Genomic DNA, 17060 nt, shown 5'->3' on the forward strand with positions numbered 1-17060 from the left:
ATTCATCGATCGGGCTTGCCATTGAATCATACAGGACTGTGTCAGAGAGGTTCGACCTCCTCGTCGAACGACAGTTCTGTTGTTCTTCACGTCTTCAACTCCAAGAACGAACGCCATGCACACACGCCAAGGCGAGTCCGGCCTCACCCTAATCTTCCGTCCCGTACACAGTGCTCAGATGCCCCACCGCCAACCGGCGACAACACGATTTGAATACCCAGAACGGGAAGAATCTGGTTTTCCCTCTGCTCCACCGTCCCCCTCCCCCCGCATCTGTTCCGTTGCTCCCGCTACCAAGGCATGCCGTTACTGGCCACTAGCCAGCGTTTGGCATGAGTCTTTCTTCCACTGACCATGTGCACCTCGAGCACCGCTTGCTTTCACCGCTAACGTGATAGGTTGTTGGACCTGGCAGCCACCCGTCTTTCGCAGCAAATGGCGGGGTCAACAGCGTCAACCTTCTCGAAACACGGACCAACCCCACGCTGTCCTTTGCAGGCGTCACAAGCTTCACAGGCAGAGTCTGCAGGCCTGTGATGTGCAGGCCTGTGATGTGCAACCCAGGCCATCGACCCCTACACACCCTCTTGGACGAGTGCCGCGGCAGTACATGTATATGTAGGGGGCTCTGCTCCATCGATTTCATGTGAACATCACGGAGTCGGTCACCTGTTTACCCGACGGACTCAAGTGTCGTTCAAACGTAGCTTCAATTCAGGCTGGCTTTTCTAGCAATCATGATGGGTGCTTGGCGCACGCATCTACATGGCACACATCTACATGGCACACATCTACATGGCACACATCTACATGGCACACATCTACACGGCACGCATCTACACGGCACGCATCTACATGACAAACGCGCACTCTTCAGGCGATGCCTGCGTGCAGAACGGCATATGCACCGGCGCCGAGCCAACGCCTCGCGCGACCATTCTTTCGCGGAACTCTGCCAGTCGCGGCGCCGCGTCGTACTGGCTCCGGTTCTGACCTGACGCATCCGTCCGCCCCGACCATAGCACCTCACCCGCGGCGCTCGTCCTCGGCCACAGAACCGTATCCAGGCTCACCGCGTCAATCGACTCGCTCCATGCCGTCACTTCGCCGCCAAGCACAAGCTTGGCCTCCTGCTCCGTCAGGCCCTCCGCTGGGTCGTGCGAATAGATCAATCGCCAGCCTTTGGCAGGCGAGCACCAGTCTTGGAACGGATAGAACGCCTTGAACGCGGCGCCGTTGTCAAAGTTGAGCCAGTGACCCCGTCCGCAGTCGAGGTACCAAAAGTTGTAGTTGCTGTCGATGACCTTGTGGCCGAGTCCCGTCACCTGCTTGATCGATGGTTCACCGAGCCATGTCTGAACGACAACGTCCATGCCCATCTTGATGTTCCATTCGGTCGCCATCTCCTCCCAGACCATCGGCACGAGACCATGCTTACGCACGCGCGCGTGGTTCTTGTCCACGAACCTCTGCAGCAGGGGCTGCAGGACCTGGAACGAGTTGGAGCGCACACCCTCGTCCAGCATGGAGTCGTTCTTGTTCAGCTCGTCACCACCAGTGTGGAAGTACGCCGTGTACGGCGCGACGCGCGGCAGCAGATCATCAAAGAGCTTGTCGAGAAAACTGTCGACTGCAGTGCTGTTCAGCTTGAAGGCGCCACAGGGCGGCTCGGCGCACCACCACTGATATGGCTGTTGGTTGTACGCAACGATGAGCTCGGGGTACGCATGGGCGATGGAGCCCGTGTGGCCGGGCATGTCAATCTCGACGATGACCTGAACGCCCCTGTGCACGGCATACTCGTGGATGTACTGGATGTCTTCGGGCGTGTAGGAGAGACCCTTGCGGTAGGCACCCTTGGCAGACAGATCAGGCATGGCGGGGATGTCAAGGGGCCACGACTGCGAGTCGGTGGCGTGGATGTGCAGCTTGTTCATCTTGCTCCAGGAGAGAGCGTCGATTGTGCGCAAAATGTCCTTGACCGGGAAGAAGCTGCGGGCCGTGTCCATGAGCAGTCCGCGGTGCGGATACTTGGGCTTGTCTTCGACGGACACGGGTGCATGTGTGGTGTACCAATCTTTGCCGGTTGTGTGCGAGTAGAAGAGCTGGGAGAAGGACTCGAGCGCGCGCAGGACGCCAATAGCGGTTGGTGCCTTGATCTCGGCGACGCCATCCTCGGAGAGACTCAGGGTGTACGACTCATCAACATCCTCGGTCAAGGACGTGTAGGGGCTCTCGCTGTCGTCCTTGCTGTTCTGTGTGATGCTCAACGACTTGACGCGGCCCTGACCACTGCCGTGGACATCAGGCTCGAACTGGCTGTTCCTCTCGTGGAGCATCCAGGGCACAAAGTTTTGGTGGAAGATGGAGTTCAGGGAGCGCGACACGGCGCCCTGGACGACAGCCTTGCTGCTCCAGACGCAGCTGGTGTCCGGCTTGTAGCTGTCTGTGTAGGGGAGCTGCAGGTTCAAAGGGGTCTCAGCATGCTGCGCAAAGACGCCGCCGGTATCATGGAGGGAGGGGGAGTTCCAGCGTACAGGGTCACCATTGTAGGTTATCTTCAAGGACTCGTCTATGAAGAGGGTTGTGTTGCCCGTCGTGAGCTTCTTGGGGGCGGGCCAGATGCTGGCTTGGGTGAGGGTCAGGGTGAGGGAGGTGAGGAGGATGGATGAGAGGTGCATGATGGGATGATGGGCAATCCAGCGGCTCGTGCTGCTGGTCCCGCGAAAGATATGAATTGTACGTAGGCCTGTTTGTGTGCGGTGGTGCGAAGATGCAAGAAGTATCACACGCCTAGTGCATGGGAGACAGAGGTAGGACGAAGGAAGGGGAAGGAAGGGGACGAGTCGATATATATGCTGTCAAACGTAAAGGAACGCGAGAGGGAAAAAACGTGTTGTGCACGAGAAGCTAGAAAGACAACTGTCGCGGCCAGCCAACGGCCGGCGAGACGTCCGCGGATTATCGAGTGGTGTGTAACACTTTCTCATTCGGGGAGCCTTGACGAGAGGGGAGGGCACGTCGAGGGAGAGGCTTGTACAACGCAAGGTAGGTATGGGCACGTAGTCGTCTCGGGCACCCTTTCTGGGCGGGCGGTCGGCGAGGACGGCGACGGCGACGACGACGACGATGACGGACCAAACGGGTTGCCTTGCGATGGATGGTAAGGTTTCCTCTGCCAGCGTCGCTCTCTGCGTCTGATAGGAAAGACGGGCCCAAAATGGCAAGCCAACCAGCGGGAGCAGCTTGAGATGGACGCGCGCCGGCAGTTGACGGGGAGCCGGGGGGAATGTGGCGGGGGGGATTGGTTGTTCGGCCAGCCGCCTGCCTGGGTTCTAGGGGGGGGTTCTCTGGGTGGGGTACGGTTTCTTTTTTGGTCTCTGATCTACAGCCGCATCGTCATGTCCTTTTTTGCTCTTCGCTGTCCGCCAGGGATACGGCTGATTGGCGTTGGTTGGTAGAGTGGAGGGGAGGGCGCGGGCACGGCAGGGCGGCGGGAAGGGGGACAAGACGAGGGGAGGGGGTGGGGAGGCTCCGATGCGGGTAGCGGCAACGTTACTTCTCGTCTTGGTTCGGGAGGCGGGGCTGAGAGGGAAAGGTGGAAGTGCTGTTGGGCGGTTGCGAGATATCATGCGGTGTTTCGTTGTTTGGGCGGAAGGAGGGTGCACTGGGCAGAACGATACGCAAGGAGGAGGAGCAAGAAGGGGCTTGGGGTTGACTTTTCGCCATCAGGAAGGTCGTTGATCGTTGGTGGAGGTGCCACTTGTTGATACTGAGTGGAGGATGGCAGGTGATCTGTCTGTGGATGAGACCTGAGGGGAGAAGATGGTTTGAGAGGTGAGGTTACACCGCTTGCCAGCTACCTATACATTTTCCCGTCGTTTGGTCGGCTGGCGAGCTGGCGAGCTGGCTGGCCGACTTGCATGTCAGAGGGCATCTGGCGGTCATGCAGGCGGCCAGCAAAGACTCGGTTGCCGGCCACAACATCTCGAACCAAGCCGTAGGACATGGTATTCCAACCAAGCCGCCGGGCAACGCCTGTCCTGCGAGCGAGTGGCATCTGGTGATTTATTTTTTACTTTGGCCCAGGAGGGGCGCATGCTCTCGCACTCGAGCAACGAAACGAATGGCCTTCGCAGGACGTGCACATGTCCACCGATAGTTAAGTTTCGAAGACCGATCAGCATGTTTATCTGCCATTGGTTTCACGCACACGAGGGGGGAACCTCCCGATGCTATGCCTCCGGAATGATCTCCCTCGCCTGACCATCGTCGGCCTCTCTCGCCCATGGCAACATGGTCGTGGTGGGTTACATCCGCTGCCGAAGACACCCGCCCTACGAAAGGCTCGGCTGGCCTGCGATGACGACGCTGAGCCCGCAGTCCCCTCTCGTCGCATGATCCTCACCAGGCTGTGAGATGGCAAGCGCCTGTTCGCGTCGGGCGATGCGCATCGCCTTGCTCTCCTGCTCGACTATCGACTGCTCTGAGCCTCACGGTGCACAGTGCGAATTACACGGCGCCGTTGGTCTAGTGGTATGATTCTCGCTTAGGGTCACACCCTGAAGCACAGCTTGCGAGAGGTCCCGGGTTCAATCCCCGGATGGCGCCCTTGCCTTTTTGCCTGGGCCCCTCGGCGTTTGGCTTTTTGCTTTCATAAAGTATGTACATATTCATTGCGTGTTGGGAATGTTTGCTGTGGTGGCCGTTCAGAGCAAGAACTAAGGTACGTGGTGGCGGGGTGATGGGGTGACCACAGTGCGGGGTTCGGGTGGACGAGTCGCCGTTCAGAGTGGCACGAACTCTATCTTGGGTGTGATCGTCTCGGTATCGCAAAGGCATGGAAACCAAACGGTCGTCGAGGTAGTATTTGTTTAGGGAATTGAATCAACGCTTGATTGCCGTCTCTTCCATAGCAGAAGGTTTATACACATGTTATACACTCTTGTTGCCCAGTCAGGCAATCTACAAACACACCATGATGTACGTGCCGGACCCGCTCTAGCGAAGCCACTGCACAATCTTGGACACGCGGTCAGGAATCAGCCTGCCGACCCCCTGCAGCCCGTGCCGGTCGACGGCTTGCAGCTTCTCGTCGCCTCGGAACCGAGCGAGACCCGTGTCGCCGACCGCGGCCTTCCCAGGGTCCGTCACCTGCGTGGCCATGTCGTAACCCGCGCGCATCGACCCGACGACGCCGACCGCCGAGTACGAAGGCCCAGCCACGGCAAGCTGGCCGTTGAACGCAGCCGACAGCTCGCCGTCGGCGCGCGCCATGAGCTCGCGGTGCCCGACGTGGTGCTGCGGGATGCAGTCCTTGTTGGTGCGCGCGAGCATGATGCACCGCTCATCCGGGTCGATGCCGAGGTGATCGTGGAGGATCTCGCGCACCTTGGCCTTCGCGTCCTCCTCGGCGTACGTGCCCTTCATGAGCACGAACATCTTGGTGCCGTTCGGCTCGTCGAACGGCTTGGGCAGCGCGTCCGAGTCGAAGAAGACACCGAGCAGACCGTCGAGGTCGTTGCTCGAGTTGTCGTGGCGCGGCAGGAGATAACCGAGGCCTTGGTACGGGTGGTTGAGGCCTTCCTTGGGATACCAGACGTTGACGGCCGTGATGGTGACCGACTCGGTCGACGCGAGAGCCGGGAGGTGTTTGGGCGCAAGCCTGAAGAGGTGCTTGCTGTTGATGGTGGAGATGACCTTGTCGTACGCCGCGGGCGAGGCGCCATCGGCAGTGGAGAGCTGGTGAACGAGGTCAGTCAACGTTCGCTCGTCATACGGCAGTGAGTGACGGTGGGAATTGGAAGCCATTCAAACAGAAGGAAGGCAACGGAAAGTTTCGACATCGTTTTTGCGCTTTTCCGACAAGACGATAAAGGTTTACATCCGCAATATTTCATCATGAAAGGCAGTGGTGGTGGTAGAGAGAAAGGAAGCAGGTTAAACGTACCATGACCTTGCGGGCAGCCGAGTCGAATTCCACCTTGCTGATGGATTGACCCAGCTTTATCTCGACATTGGGCTTGTCCCGCAGGCTCTTGGCCATGGCCTTGGGAATGGAACCCATGCCCTCGGGGAAGGCGATCAACGCTCCCTGGTGGCTCAGCTTGACCATGTCGCGGACCTCTTCGGTGAGAAGCTGCGTCACCAGAGCGAGTTCATGCGCGGGAAGGTGCGCCAGGTGCGGAAGAGGCTCCTTCAGCCAGTAGTTGTGCCAGGGCTTGGGCATGACAGACTGCATGGACAGCCGGTCAATATCGCCGCCCCAGATGCCGTGCAGCACAGCCGAGGCGAACTGATCGACGGTGCGAGACTCGCCCGCCGCCATGCGGAGGAATTCGCCGACAGACATGTCCTTGGGGAGACGCTTATCAGAGCGGTCCGCGAAGGTGCCAAGGCGGTTGCGCTTCATACGCCAGAATCCCTTGAGCATGGGCTTCCAGAGAAGCTTGATCATGTTCTTCGGCGTGACGGCGGTGATGTTGCCATCAATGCGAACATAGCGCGTGCCGCCTGGCCTGAAGCTGGGCATGATGTCAAGGTCGTTGAGCTGTGGCAGGGATCATGTTAGCACATGGCTCGACATGCTCGATACAAGCGGCAAGCGGGAGGAGACAACGCACCAGCGTGAAGAGCACCAAGTCATCCATTTTCCAGGTGTCCCGGGCATAGCTCCGCAGCGTGCGAGGGCCGCGCTCAAACTGCACGACGCTCTTCTGGCCATTCTGCTCAAACTCAACCTTTTGGGTATCGAGCCAGCCACCGATGCGATCACTCGCCTCGTAGACGGTGATCTTGGTGCCGACAGGCACAGACTTGGCAAGGAAGTGCGCCGTCGTCAGACCTGTGATGCCACCGCCAATGACGGCGATGCTTTGCGGCTCGCTCGAGGCGTGCGTCGCGAGGCCACGTCGCCGAGCGTGCAAGAGGCACGCCGACGTAGCACCGTAGGTCAGACAAGTCGGCCGAGACTTCCGCGGCGCAGCGGTCATCAGGGTCCGAGAGGCCACGCGTGTGTGCGCGGCTGCGGCGGTGATGCCATGGCTGCGGTGGAGGGCTTTGTTGCAGAGCATGGTGGAGTGATATGTTCTCAGCATGGACAAGAATACATCTTCGCCGTGTCTATGGACCATTGAGTAGCTCAATGGTTTGAGGCACGGGGTGGAGGGGAGATATAGGATGCTGGTGACAAAAGTCGGCTGATGGGGGAGAGGAGGGAGAGAAAAAAAGCTAAGCTTTCCGTGTCGTTTGATGATGAACTGACCTCGGGATCCACTGGAGCTCGGCTACCTTAGCGACCCAATCAGGCCAGGTAGGTACCTGCTGACTAAGTGGTCTTGGTGTGTACAGTGCGCGGGAGCCAGGTCTGGTCGGGAAGTGAAGGCTGTTCTGGAGGTGTATGTTACAAGCACGTCGGACGAGGGAAATCAGGCAGATTCGGCTTGAGATGGGTTTTTATTCCGTTGTTTATTCTCTCATGTTACCACAGAGTAAAGATGCATGACAAGTTTGATGCGGTGTTGCTGGGATGTCGACTAGTCTTGTGGTGGATTACGATGCAAGCGTTAGTCCAGCACGTAGGTTCGAATAGACAACAGTTCACGAAATCATTGGAATATGCGTACATGATTGATTTGAAGATTAAGGTTTGTCTCCTTTCTTCAATATGTTTACGTTGTTTGAACTGGATGCTGCTGGTATCGGACGCGAACAATGAACAAGGCAGATATGACTTGCTTCACATAGAGTATATTGGGTTCCAGGCATTTCTAACAATTAGCCATTAACAACATCCCCCGAGATCAGATACAGCCACTCGGCCTCCTTTGATAATCCTGCATCGCATGACACGGCCTAACGGGTAGCTGCAGTAGTGTCCTATATCACTGCTCACATCACCTCGAGACATCCCGAGTCTCGAGTGATCACGGCAGCCTATCGTCATAGAGAGCACATACAGCGAACATCAGCATGCGACGGACATGACAGAGACGGCAGAGCCAGATAGTAACATGGACAGAATTTCAAAATTAGGCCATCGCCGGGCCGTCCCCCAACGCCGCTGAATGCCATGGCTCGTGAGCCCGATAGGTACAGGTACAACAGGATTTCTTTCATCATTCCATTTCCCATTCGTCATCTTCCAAGTCCCCCCCCCCCTCCCGTCCAGCCCCGAAGGCGATCCGGCCCTTCTCGCCGAGGAGACATACTTTGAAAGAGAACAGTGGCTATTCCCCCCCCCATTTCGCTGGTTTTCCCTCCTCCTTTTCCACATCTACGTAATCAGCTCCTGCTTCACGACGGCGTCATCCTCCTGTCCCATGGCGCTGTCCTCCGGGACCATGCTCTCATCCCCCTCGCCCTCGAGAACAAACTTGCGCTCGCTGACGTGGGCGGCACCGCCCTCGGGCGTCCACACCTTGTCCTTGAAGCCGCCCTGCTGGCCCTCGTCGTGCGAGTAGGCGCAGTGGGGGTTCTTGCAGGGGTTGAAGCGGCACTTGACCTTGACGTGCGTGAACTTGCAGCCGGGCGTCGTGCAGCCCGAGCCGTTGCGGCAGAGGGGCATGTCGGGGTGCTTGAAGGGGCACTGCGGGTTGTGGCAGTTGGGGAAGAACTTGCAGTCCTGCTCGCCCTGGTGGGCCAGCTTGGCGGCCGGCGAGGGGTGGCGGCCGACGCACTTTCTGTTCTTGCAGGCGGCACCGAACGTGCACACGTCGTTCATGTCGACGTGCGTGTTCGGCGGCGCCGCTGGCGACTGGTGGCCAAACTTGCAGTCGCGGTTGGTGCAGCGGAGGTTGAACTTGCACACCGTGTCCTCGGGGTTGGGGGGCTCGCGCTTCGCCATGTCGACGTCTTCGCCTTCGGCGCCAGCCTCGCCCTCGCCCTCGGGCTTGTTACTGTTGTGGTTGTTGTTGTTGTTGTGGTGTTGCTTGTTGTTGCGCTGGGGGCGTTGTGTGCGGTCAAAGAGCGACTTGCCGTGGCGTTGCTGGCCTCCGCTGGCGCCGTTCATGATCTGATGTTGCAGTTGCGCCATCATCTGTGACTGCTGCTGCATCATAGCCATGAGGTCCATCTCTCCGCCCTGGGGCATGCCCCAACCGGCGTTCATGCCTCCCATGCCGGGAGGTCCGTTGGCGCGCATGTTCATGCCGCCCATGGCGTTCATGCCGGCCTGGATGTTGGCGGCGCGCGCGTTCATGCCGCGACCGCCGCCGCGCATGTTGCCGCGGGGCCCGGTCGGCGGACCGCGGGCGTGCGAGTTGATCCTGTCGTTGCCGCGCGTACGGTGCAGAACGGAATCGCCTGTCCTGTCGAGGGCTTTGCCAAGCATGCGCTTCTCGCGGCCGCCCCGAAGGTTGTTGCCATTTCGCATGGATCGAGGGCCCGTCGGTCTGTCAAGTCGGGTCAGCGGTGTTCGCGATCGCGCGAATCGAGAAAGGGCGGGAGAGGCAGGGCCAGAGAGGCAGGGCCAGAGAGGAATACGTACGCGTTGAGCTCGCTGGCATCGCCGGCATTCATGTCAGTGTCCATCTCGACGGTCGCAGAAGCGTCTTGCGCGTTCAGGTTGGGCTCTTCCGCGACTTGTGATGGCTGCGCTGCTCCGTTGAGCTGGACGTTCAGAACCTCGACCTGTTCAAACATCCAAGCGACGAGTGTGATGACGATGGGGTCGTTGGCGGGAAGGCCAAGGAGTTCTGTCGAGAGCTCGGTGACGATGTCCTCCTGGTTCTTGCCGTTGACGAGGGTGAGAGTGATGTACTCGGCCAGTGCTGAGGCATCGTTGGACTGTGCGAGGCCGACTTCGATGACCTTTGCCTGGATAGCCTCCGTGAGGGCATCTGCCAGCGGGGTGTGTTGGGCGACTTGTGTAGGCATGGTTGCGAGCGCCTCGTAGGCGGGTTTCGCGTGGATGTGTGGGTGCTTGACGTTTGCGCTTGGGTGCGCAGGATGAAGGAGCTATATAGCGATCGTATCGGGCAGGATGATTGTCGTCGTTAGATTGCAGATGGTAGCTCAGACGCGCGTGAAATGGAGGTAGTTAGGTAAATGAGGGTCGGAGAGGCTGCTGTGTTTTCTGATGACGGCAAATTCCTGGAGCACCTGCAGCCGCACGCTTTGCCTGATCTGGATTGATGTGGCGCACGAAGTCACGTGCGGTTTTGCTTACGGAGAAACCGACTTCTCAGGTGGCAGGCCAAAAGTATAACTGGGGGGTTGGGCAAAAGGTACCTTGGCAGCTTGGGTTCAGAAGCCAACAGATCGAGGCTTTGAATTATTAATGTTCTTCGGTCGAGGTCAGTCGAAAGTGATCTTGTTCACTGTCAGCCACAGCGGTCATTGGCGACGGAGATTCGCATTGATCGAAGATTCAAGCTGCATCGACATGGTACATCGACATGGTACATCGACATGGTACTATCTAGCTGCATGCCCCTTTCACCTGCTGTTCGCCAACAAAGGAGATGGCCAATGCCATGTAGAGGACAGTTACGCTTTCGGGGCTCAGGCTTCTGTTCCTGCCTATGCAACAAAGGGGTCACCCGGGATTCATTCCCTGCCAGTCAAACAAAGTGCCATGACTTCTTGATCAGGTTGTGCATCCGTCAGAAGGGGCCAACATGACCAACCAATCGCACGAGATGATTCAGACTCCCTCTCTTCATCTTTGATCAGTACCTGCACACCCTGACACCCTTTGGGTCTTGTCCTTCCGACTTTTGACATCCCCAGCCTCTTCCCTGAGACCCACCCGTTCTTGATCGAATCCACACACCGCAACAATCCCCATTGGCCACTCATCCATCCTCTGTGTCGAATCTGGCACCAAAACTCCCCACCGACAAAACGCCATGCCCTCATATGCCGCACAATTCTGGCAGCTTCCCATCGACCGGCCCCTGGTCCAACCAGGGATTTGTTCACAAAACGCGCCGTTGGTCTAGTGGTATGATTCTCGCTTAGGGTCACACCCTGAAGCATTGCTTGCGAGAGGTCCCGGGTTCAATCCCCGGATGGCGCCCATTCTTTTTGCCCGTCTTGCCTTTTTGGCCTTGTGCTTCAGTCTCCCGGTGCCAAGCTCAGTGATGGTGTCGTTCGTGGGCTGGCTGGGCTGAGGATGGCTCAGGTGCTGGTGCCATTCTGTGCTACTTTGATCTACCATTATCCCACGGTGTTTGTTGGTCACTCAACATCCTGTCATCCCGTGTGAGGCAAATCAACGTTTCTATCACTTCTCACTCTCTCACTGTGGACTTTGTTCTACCTGGCTCATTCGTCACACTTGATTTCCAATCGATCAAGTTGAAAGCCGATAGAGTGCCCAAGACTGCACGCTGCTAGGTGGAGCATCGATGGGGTATAGAGACGTCTGGCAGCACGAGCGGCCTCGAACCATTTTCTATCTTCCCGCCCTCGAGTTGCTGGAGCTCGTCAGTCCTTGCAGTGTCCAGATCATGAAGGCCTCCGCGTGCGGCTCCAACCCAAAATATAGCCGCCGGACCGATACAAGTTGGGCTTCTTCGGCACGGTTTGTACACTGGCGATACAATGGCTTCATTCTGGTCTTCGTAATGACTGCGCGCGGCTTGACGCGCAGTCTGTCGTTGTGAGGATGATCCAACGTAGTTCGTCTCAAAACGCTCAAATATGTTCTTTTTTCCCTCTCTATCCTTCTCATCCCTTCGAAGCCACCGTGATAAGCTCGCCACGTCATGCGCCCGGTACATAATACCGATCGTGAAAACAGGCAACGTTGGACAAGGTCCGACCAACGGCAGTCGTGATATATGGTATGGCCCATTGTCTCTGGCTCATCGCTCTCTGAATCCGGTTTGAACCCCGTTCTAGGGACGATAGTTCCCCTGTAGCGTATCGCTCGACACCCGAACGCAGCAGCAGGTCGATGACCGCACAGTCCTATCATATCAAACATCCTCTTCGGCCGAGGGAGTATAATTCATGTCGACTCTCCTGATGGGTATATATAGAGACGCGCGAACAGGCTCCAGCGATGACAACCTCAGGATCACCTCTCGGTCTGAATTTGCAAGATCAAGCCGCTTCTTCTCCTTCGAATCATCTATAAAGGGTCGCGATTCGTGCGAAATGAGACCAAAGCAAACTCAGATGTCCTTCCTAGGCTCAAATTGATCATTGAGAAAGTGCAATCGCATGCGCTATGTGAGATGACTTTATCGAACCCGCAGGGGCGTGGGCTTCTGGGAGACATCTGTGCCTTTTGCTGCATGTGTACGTCTAACCCTACTTCGGCCCTCAGCTCAAAGACTGACACAGACTCGTTCGGCTTTAGAGCTCAACGAATGCTGCTTCGATGCCTACAAAGCTCCTTTGCTCTGGTCAGAGCCTGTCGGCTGCATCCCCCACCCCCAACCACGCCCAGCTTCGGGTGATTCACCTAAGGAAGGAAACGATGTGTATTTGTGGCATGCTCACTCTGGTCCTTTGTTCAAAGGCCATACTATTCGGCCATGCACTGGCTGATTGGAACCAGGACCAGACCAAGCATCAACGAGTTCTCACAGAAACCAAAGACCACGACGCGGAGTTCACCCACTGCCAGGTGCACCGAAAATTATATTCAGGGGTATCTGAGGTATCACACGGCCAACCCCCTTTTGCCTGCCCGCCCGCCCGCCCACCTGCCCACTACGCTTGGTATCAATGAGGTAATGCATCAACTGCCCGCCAACGTCTACTTAATCCAGCACCACGACCGGTGCATTCTTGCCGCCCACCGGTCCCTTGGCTCCCCCGCCTTGCTTGCCGAAGCTCGGCTTGCGCATCTGGTTCTGGTTGGGCGTCTGGCTCGGCCGCGGCCGTTGAGGCTGCTGGCCCTGCGAAGCCTGAGACGCTTGCTTCTGGCTCTGGGCCTGGCTCGTCTGCGGCGTGCCGTTGCCCGACCCCTGACTCGAGAAGACCTGGCTGACCTGCGTCGGTAGCCCGGCAGTGGAAGCGTTATCGTCGGCCGGGCCGTTCCCTGTCGCAAACGCCCTGACGGCGTCGTCCATGGCCTGGATCATCTCAAACACGCCCATGCCCATTTGAGCTACGGCGCCTGTCGTCAGACCCCTCCAATTCTCCCCCCTGGAATCCCACACCCCCTTGAGAACCGCCTTGAATTCGTCGTCCGCGGGCGATGGTGGGCCGCGCTGCTTACGCGAAGCAAACCAATACGGCTGAGCCTGGCGTTCCTTAGACCACACATCAATCGTGAGCTGGCGCGCGGGGCCTGCTGTACTTGGCAAAGAGTACCGGACAGCGAACCAATCGGCCGCCGGGGTCAGGAGCTCGATGTGCCCCTGACCAGCCGCCTCTACCTCCTCCCATTTCTTTTCGAGAGTGTCGAAAACTCGAAGGATCGGGAGCACGTCCGTCATGTAGGCCATCATGACGCGTAGCCCCTTCTCCGTGTTGACCACCTTGGTGAGCAAGTCAAGAATCCGCAAGTGCGGGTTATCCGGCTCGAGGATAAGGCGAGTTCCGTTGCGTGACATGTTGAGTACAGCAGTCCATTGCCGGGGCTCGCCAGTTTCTCCGGGGAGGACGATATCGGAGTACGAGAACTTGACTTTGCCGAGGCCGACTTCGGTACATTGAACTGCTCCCTTTGCGCACCGCATGGCATCGAGGAAACCGACCAACCTGTCAATCGACTTGATGTGGTCGGCAAGTGCCTGCAACACGGGCTTCCCAACGGAGCCGCGGATGTGGAACACGAATTGCCCTGTCCTCCGGTCAAACGCTACGTTCTTGTCGATTCGCGCCTGAAGTTGCTTAAACTTGTGCTTGTCTTTAACTTTCAACACAGCATCAACACTAATGCCGAGTCCGGCCGTGTCGTTTCCAGCAGAGTTTGCTGCAGAGGAACCCTTGGTGCCTCTGAAATGAACTTCAACGGTGTCGGCGGGCCATGCCGGAGCGCTCGATTGCACGCGGCGGTCCTGCGCGCGAGTCTGGGCCAATGAGTCTGGTGAGTCCAAGATGTGCGCAAGCCTGATGAAAATGACGGGTATCCTGATCTGCTGTGTCAAGCATCGGCTCTGCATGTCTTTGGCGGTGTGGTCAATACGGTTCTTCTTAAGTTCACCAAGCTCGATGGCCTGAGAAATCATTGCGGCGGCTAAACTCGTCAAGTTGTTCCAGAACTTGTCATTGAGCTCGGGTTGGCCTTTGGAGAAGGGCAGTTGGATCGAGGTCGTCACTGTACGAGACGCTCCGTTGCGTGTCCTGTTGAGATCAGTAAATAGTTCGGGGTACGTGCGAGACGGCTATCAACTTACACCTCGATCAACCACCATTCGTCCCCGGCCAGGCTCAGAGACATCAGGACGAACCAGTCTTGACCGAGCCCTTGTCGCTGGAAAAAGACTGGTTGGAACGGTTCTCTTGTCTTGATGAGTCGCTTGACCTCTTCGTTTCCGACGGGTATCTTCGTCATCGCCCAGCCACAGCTTCGACCGCGGCGGTTGAACTCGTCCACAACATAGCCCCATCGAATGTTCTCCAGACAGGCAACGCCATCCTCGGCCGGATCCTTGCCGCCGTGGTTGATCCGTGTTTCTCCTTGGAGACCATATCGTGTATGTGGCTGTATCGCAGCAAAGCCTGTGATGGGCTCGATGAGCAACTTGACCATCTTCTTGCCACCGAGCTGCATCTCGAGCGATGAATCGAGCGGTTCCGAGCGTGAAATATCGAGCCGCATATAGGCCTGTCTGTTGACGAATCTCGGCGCGGCCGCAAGCTTGTCGTGGATGGAAGAGAGGATATGTTCGACGTGCTTGGCAATGGCTGACTTGAGTAAAGCCTCTGCTGAGATCTCTTGAATGTTGAGGTGGAGCTTGACGTCTTTGATCTCTTTGTTGTCCCGGTACCATCGAGCGACAAGATGGCTGGGGTGTTTTGGATCCGGCAGCCCGTTCTTCTGCTTGCCGCTCTGTACTGCGACCATGACCCAGCTTTTCGGTGCTTGAGGGCCGTACCGTGACGTCCAATACTGAATGGCGAGCGCCCGGTTGAGCGGTTCCACCTTGAGGTTGCCAGTCCAAGAGTTTCGCACGAGGTCGATGGCTTGTCGCTTGAGCTCATTGATCTTGTGGGTGAGGACGAACTCATGGAGGAATCGATAGCAGCCCTCCAGCCCCTCCCGCGACAGCACGTCGTTGACCTGCCCCTCCAAGTAAGCCACCAGCGCATCAGATAGCCTCTCAGAGGAAGGCGTGAAGTCGAAGCGAAAGTCGATGAACCAGAATTGCTTCTCAAAATCCTCGTCGGCAATCGTAAGATCGACTTCGAACTCGCCCTTCACCGTGAAGGTCACCCGGCCCGATTTGATGGTGTAGTTCTTGAACTGATGTGGAATCTTGTCGTAATCGTCGAGATTGAGGCGCAGAGACAGAAGCGTGTTGAGCTCTTCGATCCACTTCAGCTGTTCTTCCGGCGTTAATGATGGTGGCGGAATGTATCCCGGCTGTTCCATGTTAGCTTTGGCTCGGAGGCACATCCGACAATGCGTGCGCATACCTCTGGTATCCAAGGTGCCTCGCCCGTGGTGAGGATTTGCAGGGCTGTTTTGAGGTCTGGTCTCGGCAGTCTCGCTTGGCCGAGCGAGCGCTTCAGCTCGATCAGCTCGGTGAGGGTAAAATCAAAAAGACTTCGCTTCTTGTCAAGGTGTGCTTTGAGATCGATCAGCTTGCTGACCGTAGACGCTTTCCTGCTCCAGTCCGTGATCACCAAGGCCTTGACCCATTTGGTGTGGGCGTCTTGGGCAAACTTCAACAGTGTAAGCTTCCTCGCCTTGTTCGCTTCGGAGGAGTCATCTGGAGGATCGCCGCCGCCAGTCGCGCTTCCGTTTATCGCTGGTGGGGAATACTTGATACGCGCCGCATCCATGATGGCCTTCTCCAGGTCGTCATGCGTTGCCTGAGCAAGTCGAAGAATGATTGTCGATAGTGGGATGAAGCCTTGTGTGATGTGCTGGATCTCGTCTGGCAAGTCGTTCATTCTCGACCGATTCGGCAGACTGACGGTAGAAGTGCCCCGTTGCGCGTCTTGTGCGTTGGCAGGCGGAACAGTCTTGTCACCGTGGCCGTTCTGTGCCGCTGCGTCACTCGTTCCCGCTGCTGCACCTTTGCCCTTGTCCAGCGCCGCCGGGCTGTCTACCGCCACCGCTCCTCCGTTGACCTTGACATCCCTGTCATGATTCGAGTGTGCGCCGTTCTGTACCCCGTTCTCCATGTTGATGAGCCCTGGCATGGAGCCAAGGCCTCCTTCCTCGTGGGTTTCCTACCGCGCTGCCACCGCCCGGATACGCGACCGAATCGCCCTTGTCGCCGAGAAAAACGGGATTGGATTATCGCATCAGATGATCCGTAGGTGTACTGGGAGACGAGCCCGAGACAGACTGGCTACGAGAGTCGGCCTCGGTCACTGGCGCCGATTGCGCAGGCTCTACTCTGAGACTGGACAAGTCGCGCGCGGAAGGCGACCTTGACGACTCGGCGTCTTGGATTGGGACGACACAAGAGAGAGGCAGGTCAGCGCCTTGGTTGCAGAGGAACGATGAACACTCGAGTAGAGTGGCAAGGAAGGCTCGAAGTGCGTGATCCGGGATGCACGAGAGGCCGCCCCCAAGGCACAAGGGCGCGTGAAATGCTGGTCTATCGAATGTCGGAACAGTTGGACGACACGTTATCGAATGAGTCCCGAGGGCTATCGCGTTGTGCCGTGGTCGCGCAGAGGTAAATGTTGGCGCTTGTCGAGAGGGTGGTAGGGTGACGTGAGGTGGTGTTGAAAGGATCCCCCAGGGAAGGTGACAACAGCCGGGCGGAAGTGGAAGCCAGAGAGAGCCTTCCGTTTTTTGCAGGGCAGGCAAGCAGGCAAAAGCAGGCACCACTGCACTGCTGCTGGCTGCTGGCTGCTGGCTGCTGGTGCTTCTGCCGGCGCCGAGCGCTGGCTGGGGACGGATGGTGAGCCTGGGCGGGTCCTGAACGGGTCGTCCATCTGGAAAGTCAGTCTTGGCACAGGAGCGGTCATGTGAT

At 57.7% G+C, this 17060-nt stretch overlaps 4 protein-coding genes and 2 non-coding genes across 6 annotated transcripts; 2 read left to right on the forward strand and 4 right to left on the reverse strand.

The window, feature by feature from the left end:
- Positions 1 to 851: 851 nt before the first annotated feature.
- VDAG_04484 (beta-hexosaminidase beta chain) lies at positions 852 to 2681 on the reverse strand (the record flags this gene model as incomplete). Its single annotated transcript, XM_009650931.1, has 1 exon — positions 852 to 2681. The coding sequence occupies one exon, from the start codon at positions 2679 to 2681 to the stop codon at positions 852 to 854; it is 1830 nt and encodes a 609-aa protein (XP_009649226.1).
- Positions 2682 to 4519: 1838 nt separating this feature from the next.
- On the forward strand, positions 4520 to 4611 carry VDAG_20140. Its single transcript has one exon. It is a non-coding gene; the product is annotated as a tRNA-Pro (tRNA).
- Positions 4612 to 5001: 390 nt separating this feature from the next.
- VDAG_04485 (uncharacterized protein) lies at positions 5002 to 7073 on the reverse strand (the record flags this gene model as incomplete). Its single annotated transcript, XM_009650932.1, has 4 exons — positions 5002 to 5742; positions 5818 to 5856; positions 5951 to 6550; positions 6624 to 7073. 4 exons carry the CDS (start codon positions 7071 to 7073, stop codon positions 5002 to 5004), a joined length of 1830 nt encoding a protein of 609 aa, XP_009649227.1.
- A 1202-nt stretch (positions 7074 to 8275) lies between these two features.
- VDAG_04486 (nuclear polyadenylated RNA-binding protein NAB2) lies at positions 8276 to 9876 on the reverse strand (the record flags this gene model as incomplete). Its single annotated transcript, XM_009650933.1, has 2 exons — positions 8276 to 9392; positions 9488 to 9876. 2 exons carry the CDS (start codon positions 9874 to 9876, stop codon positions 8276 to 8278), a joined length of 1506 nt encoding a protein of 501 aa, XP_009649228.1.
- Positions 9877 to 10928: 1052 nt separating this feature from the next.
- On the forward strand, positions 10929 to 11020 carry VDAG_20141. The gene has a single exon. It is a non-coding gene; the product is annotated as a tRNA-Pro (tRNA).
- Positions 11021 to 12716: 1696 nt separating this feature from the next.
- VDAG_04487 (mediator of RNA polymerase II transcription subunit 14) lies at positions 12717 to 16257 on the reverse strand (the record flags this gene model as incomplete). The annotated part of the gene is made up of 3 exons (XM_009650934.1): positions 12717 to 14247; positions 14301 to 15490; positions 15544 to 16257. 3 exons carry the CDS (start codon positions 16255 to 16257, stop codon positions 12717 to 12719), a joined length of 3435 nt encoding a protein of 1144 aa, XP_009649229.1.
- Positions 16258 to 17060: the final 803 nt, after the last annotated feature.

Source organism: Verticillium dahliae, genomic scaffold (assembly GCF_000150675.1).
Source record: "Verticillium dahliae VdLs.17 supercont1.7 genomic scaffold, whole genome shotgun sequence".
Lineage (NCBI taxonomy): Eukaryota > Fungi > Ascomycota > Sordariomycetes > Glomerellales > Plectosphaerellaceae > Verticillium > Verticillium dahliae.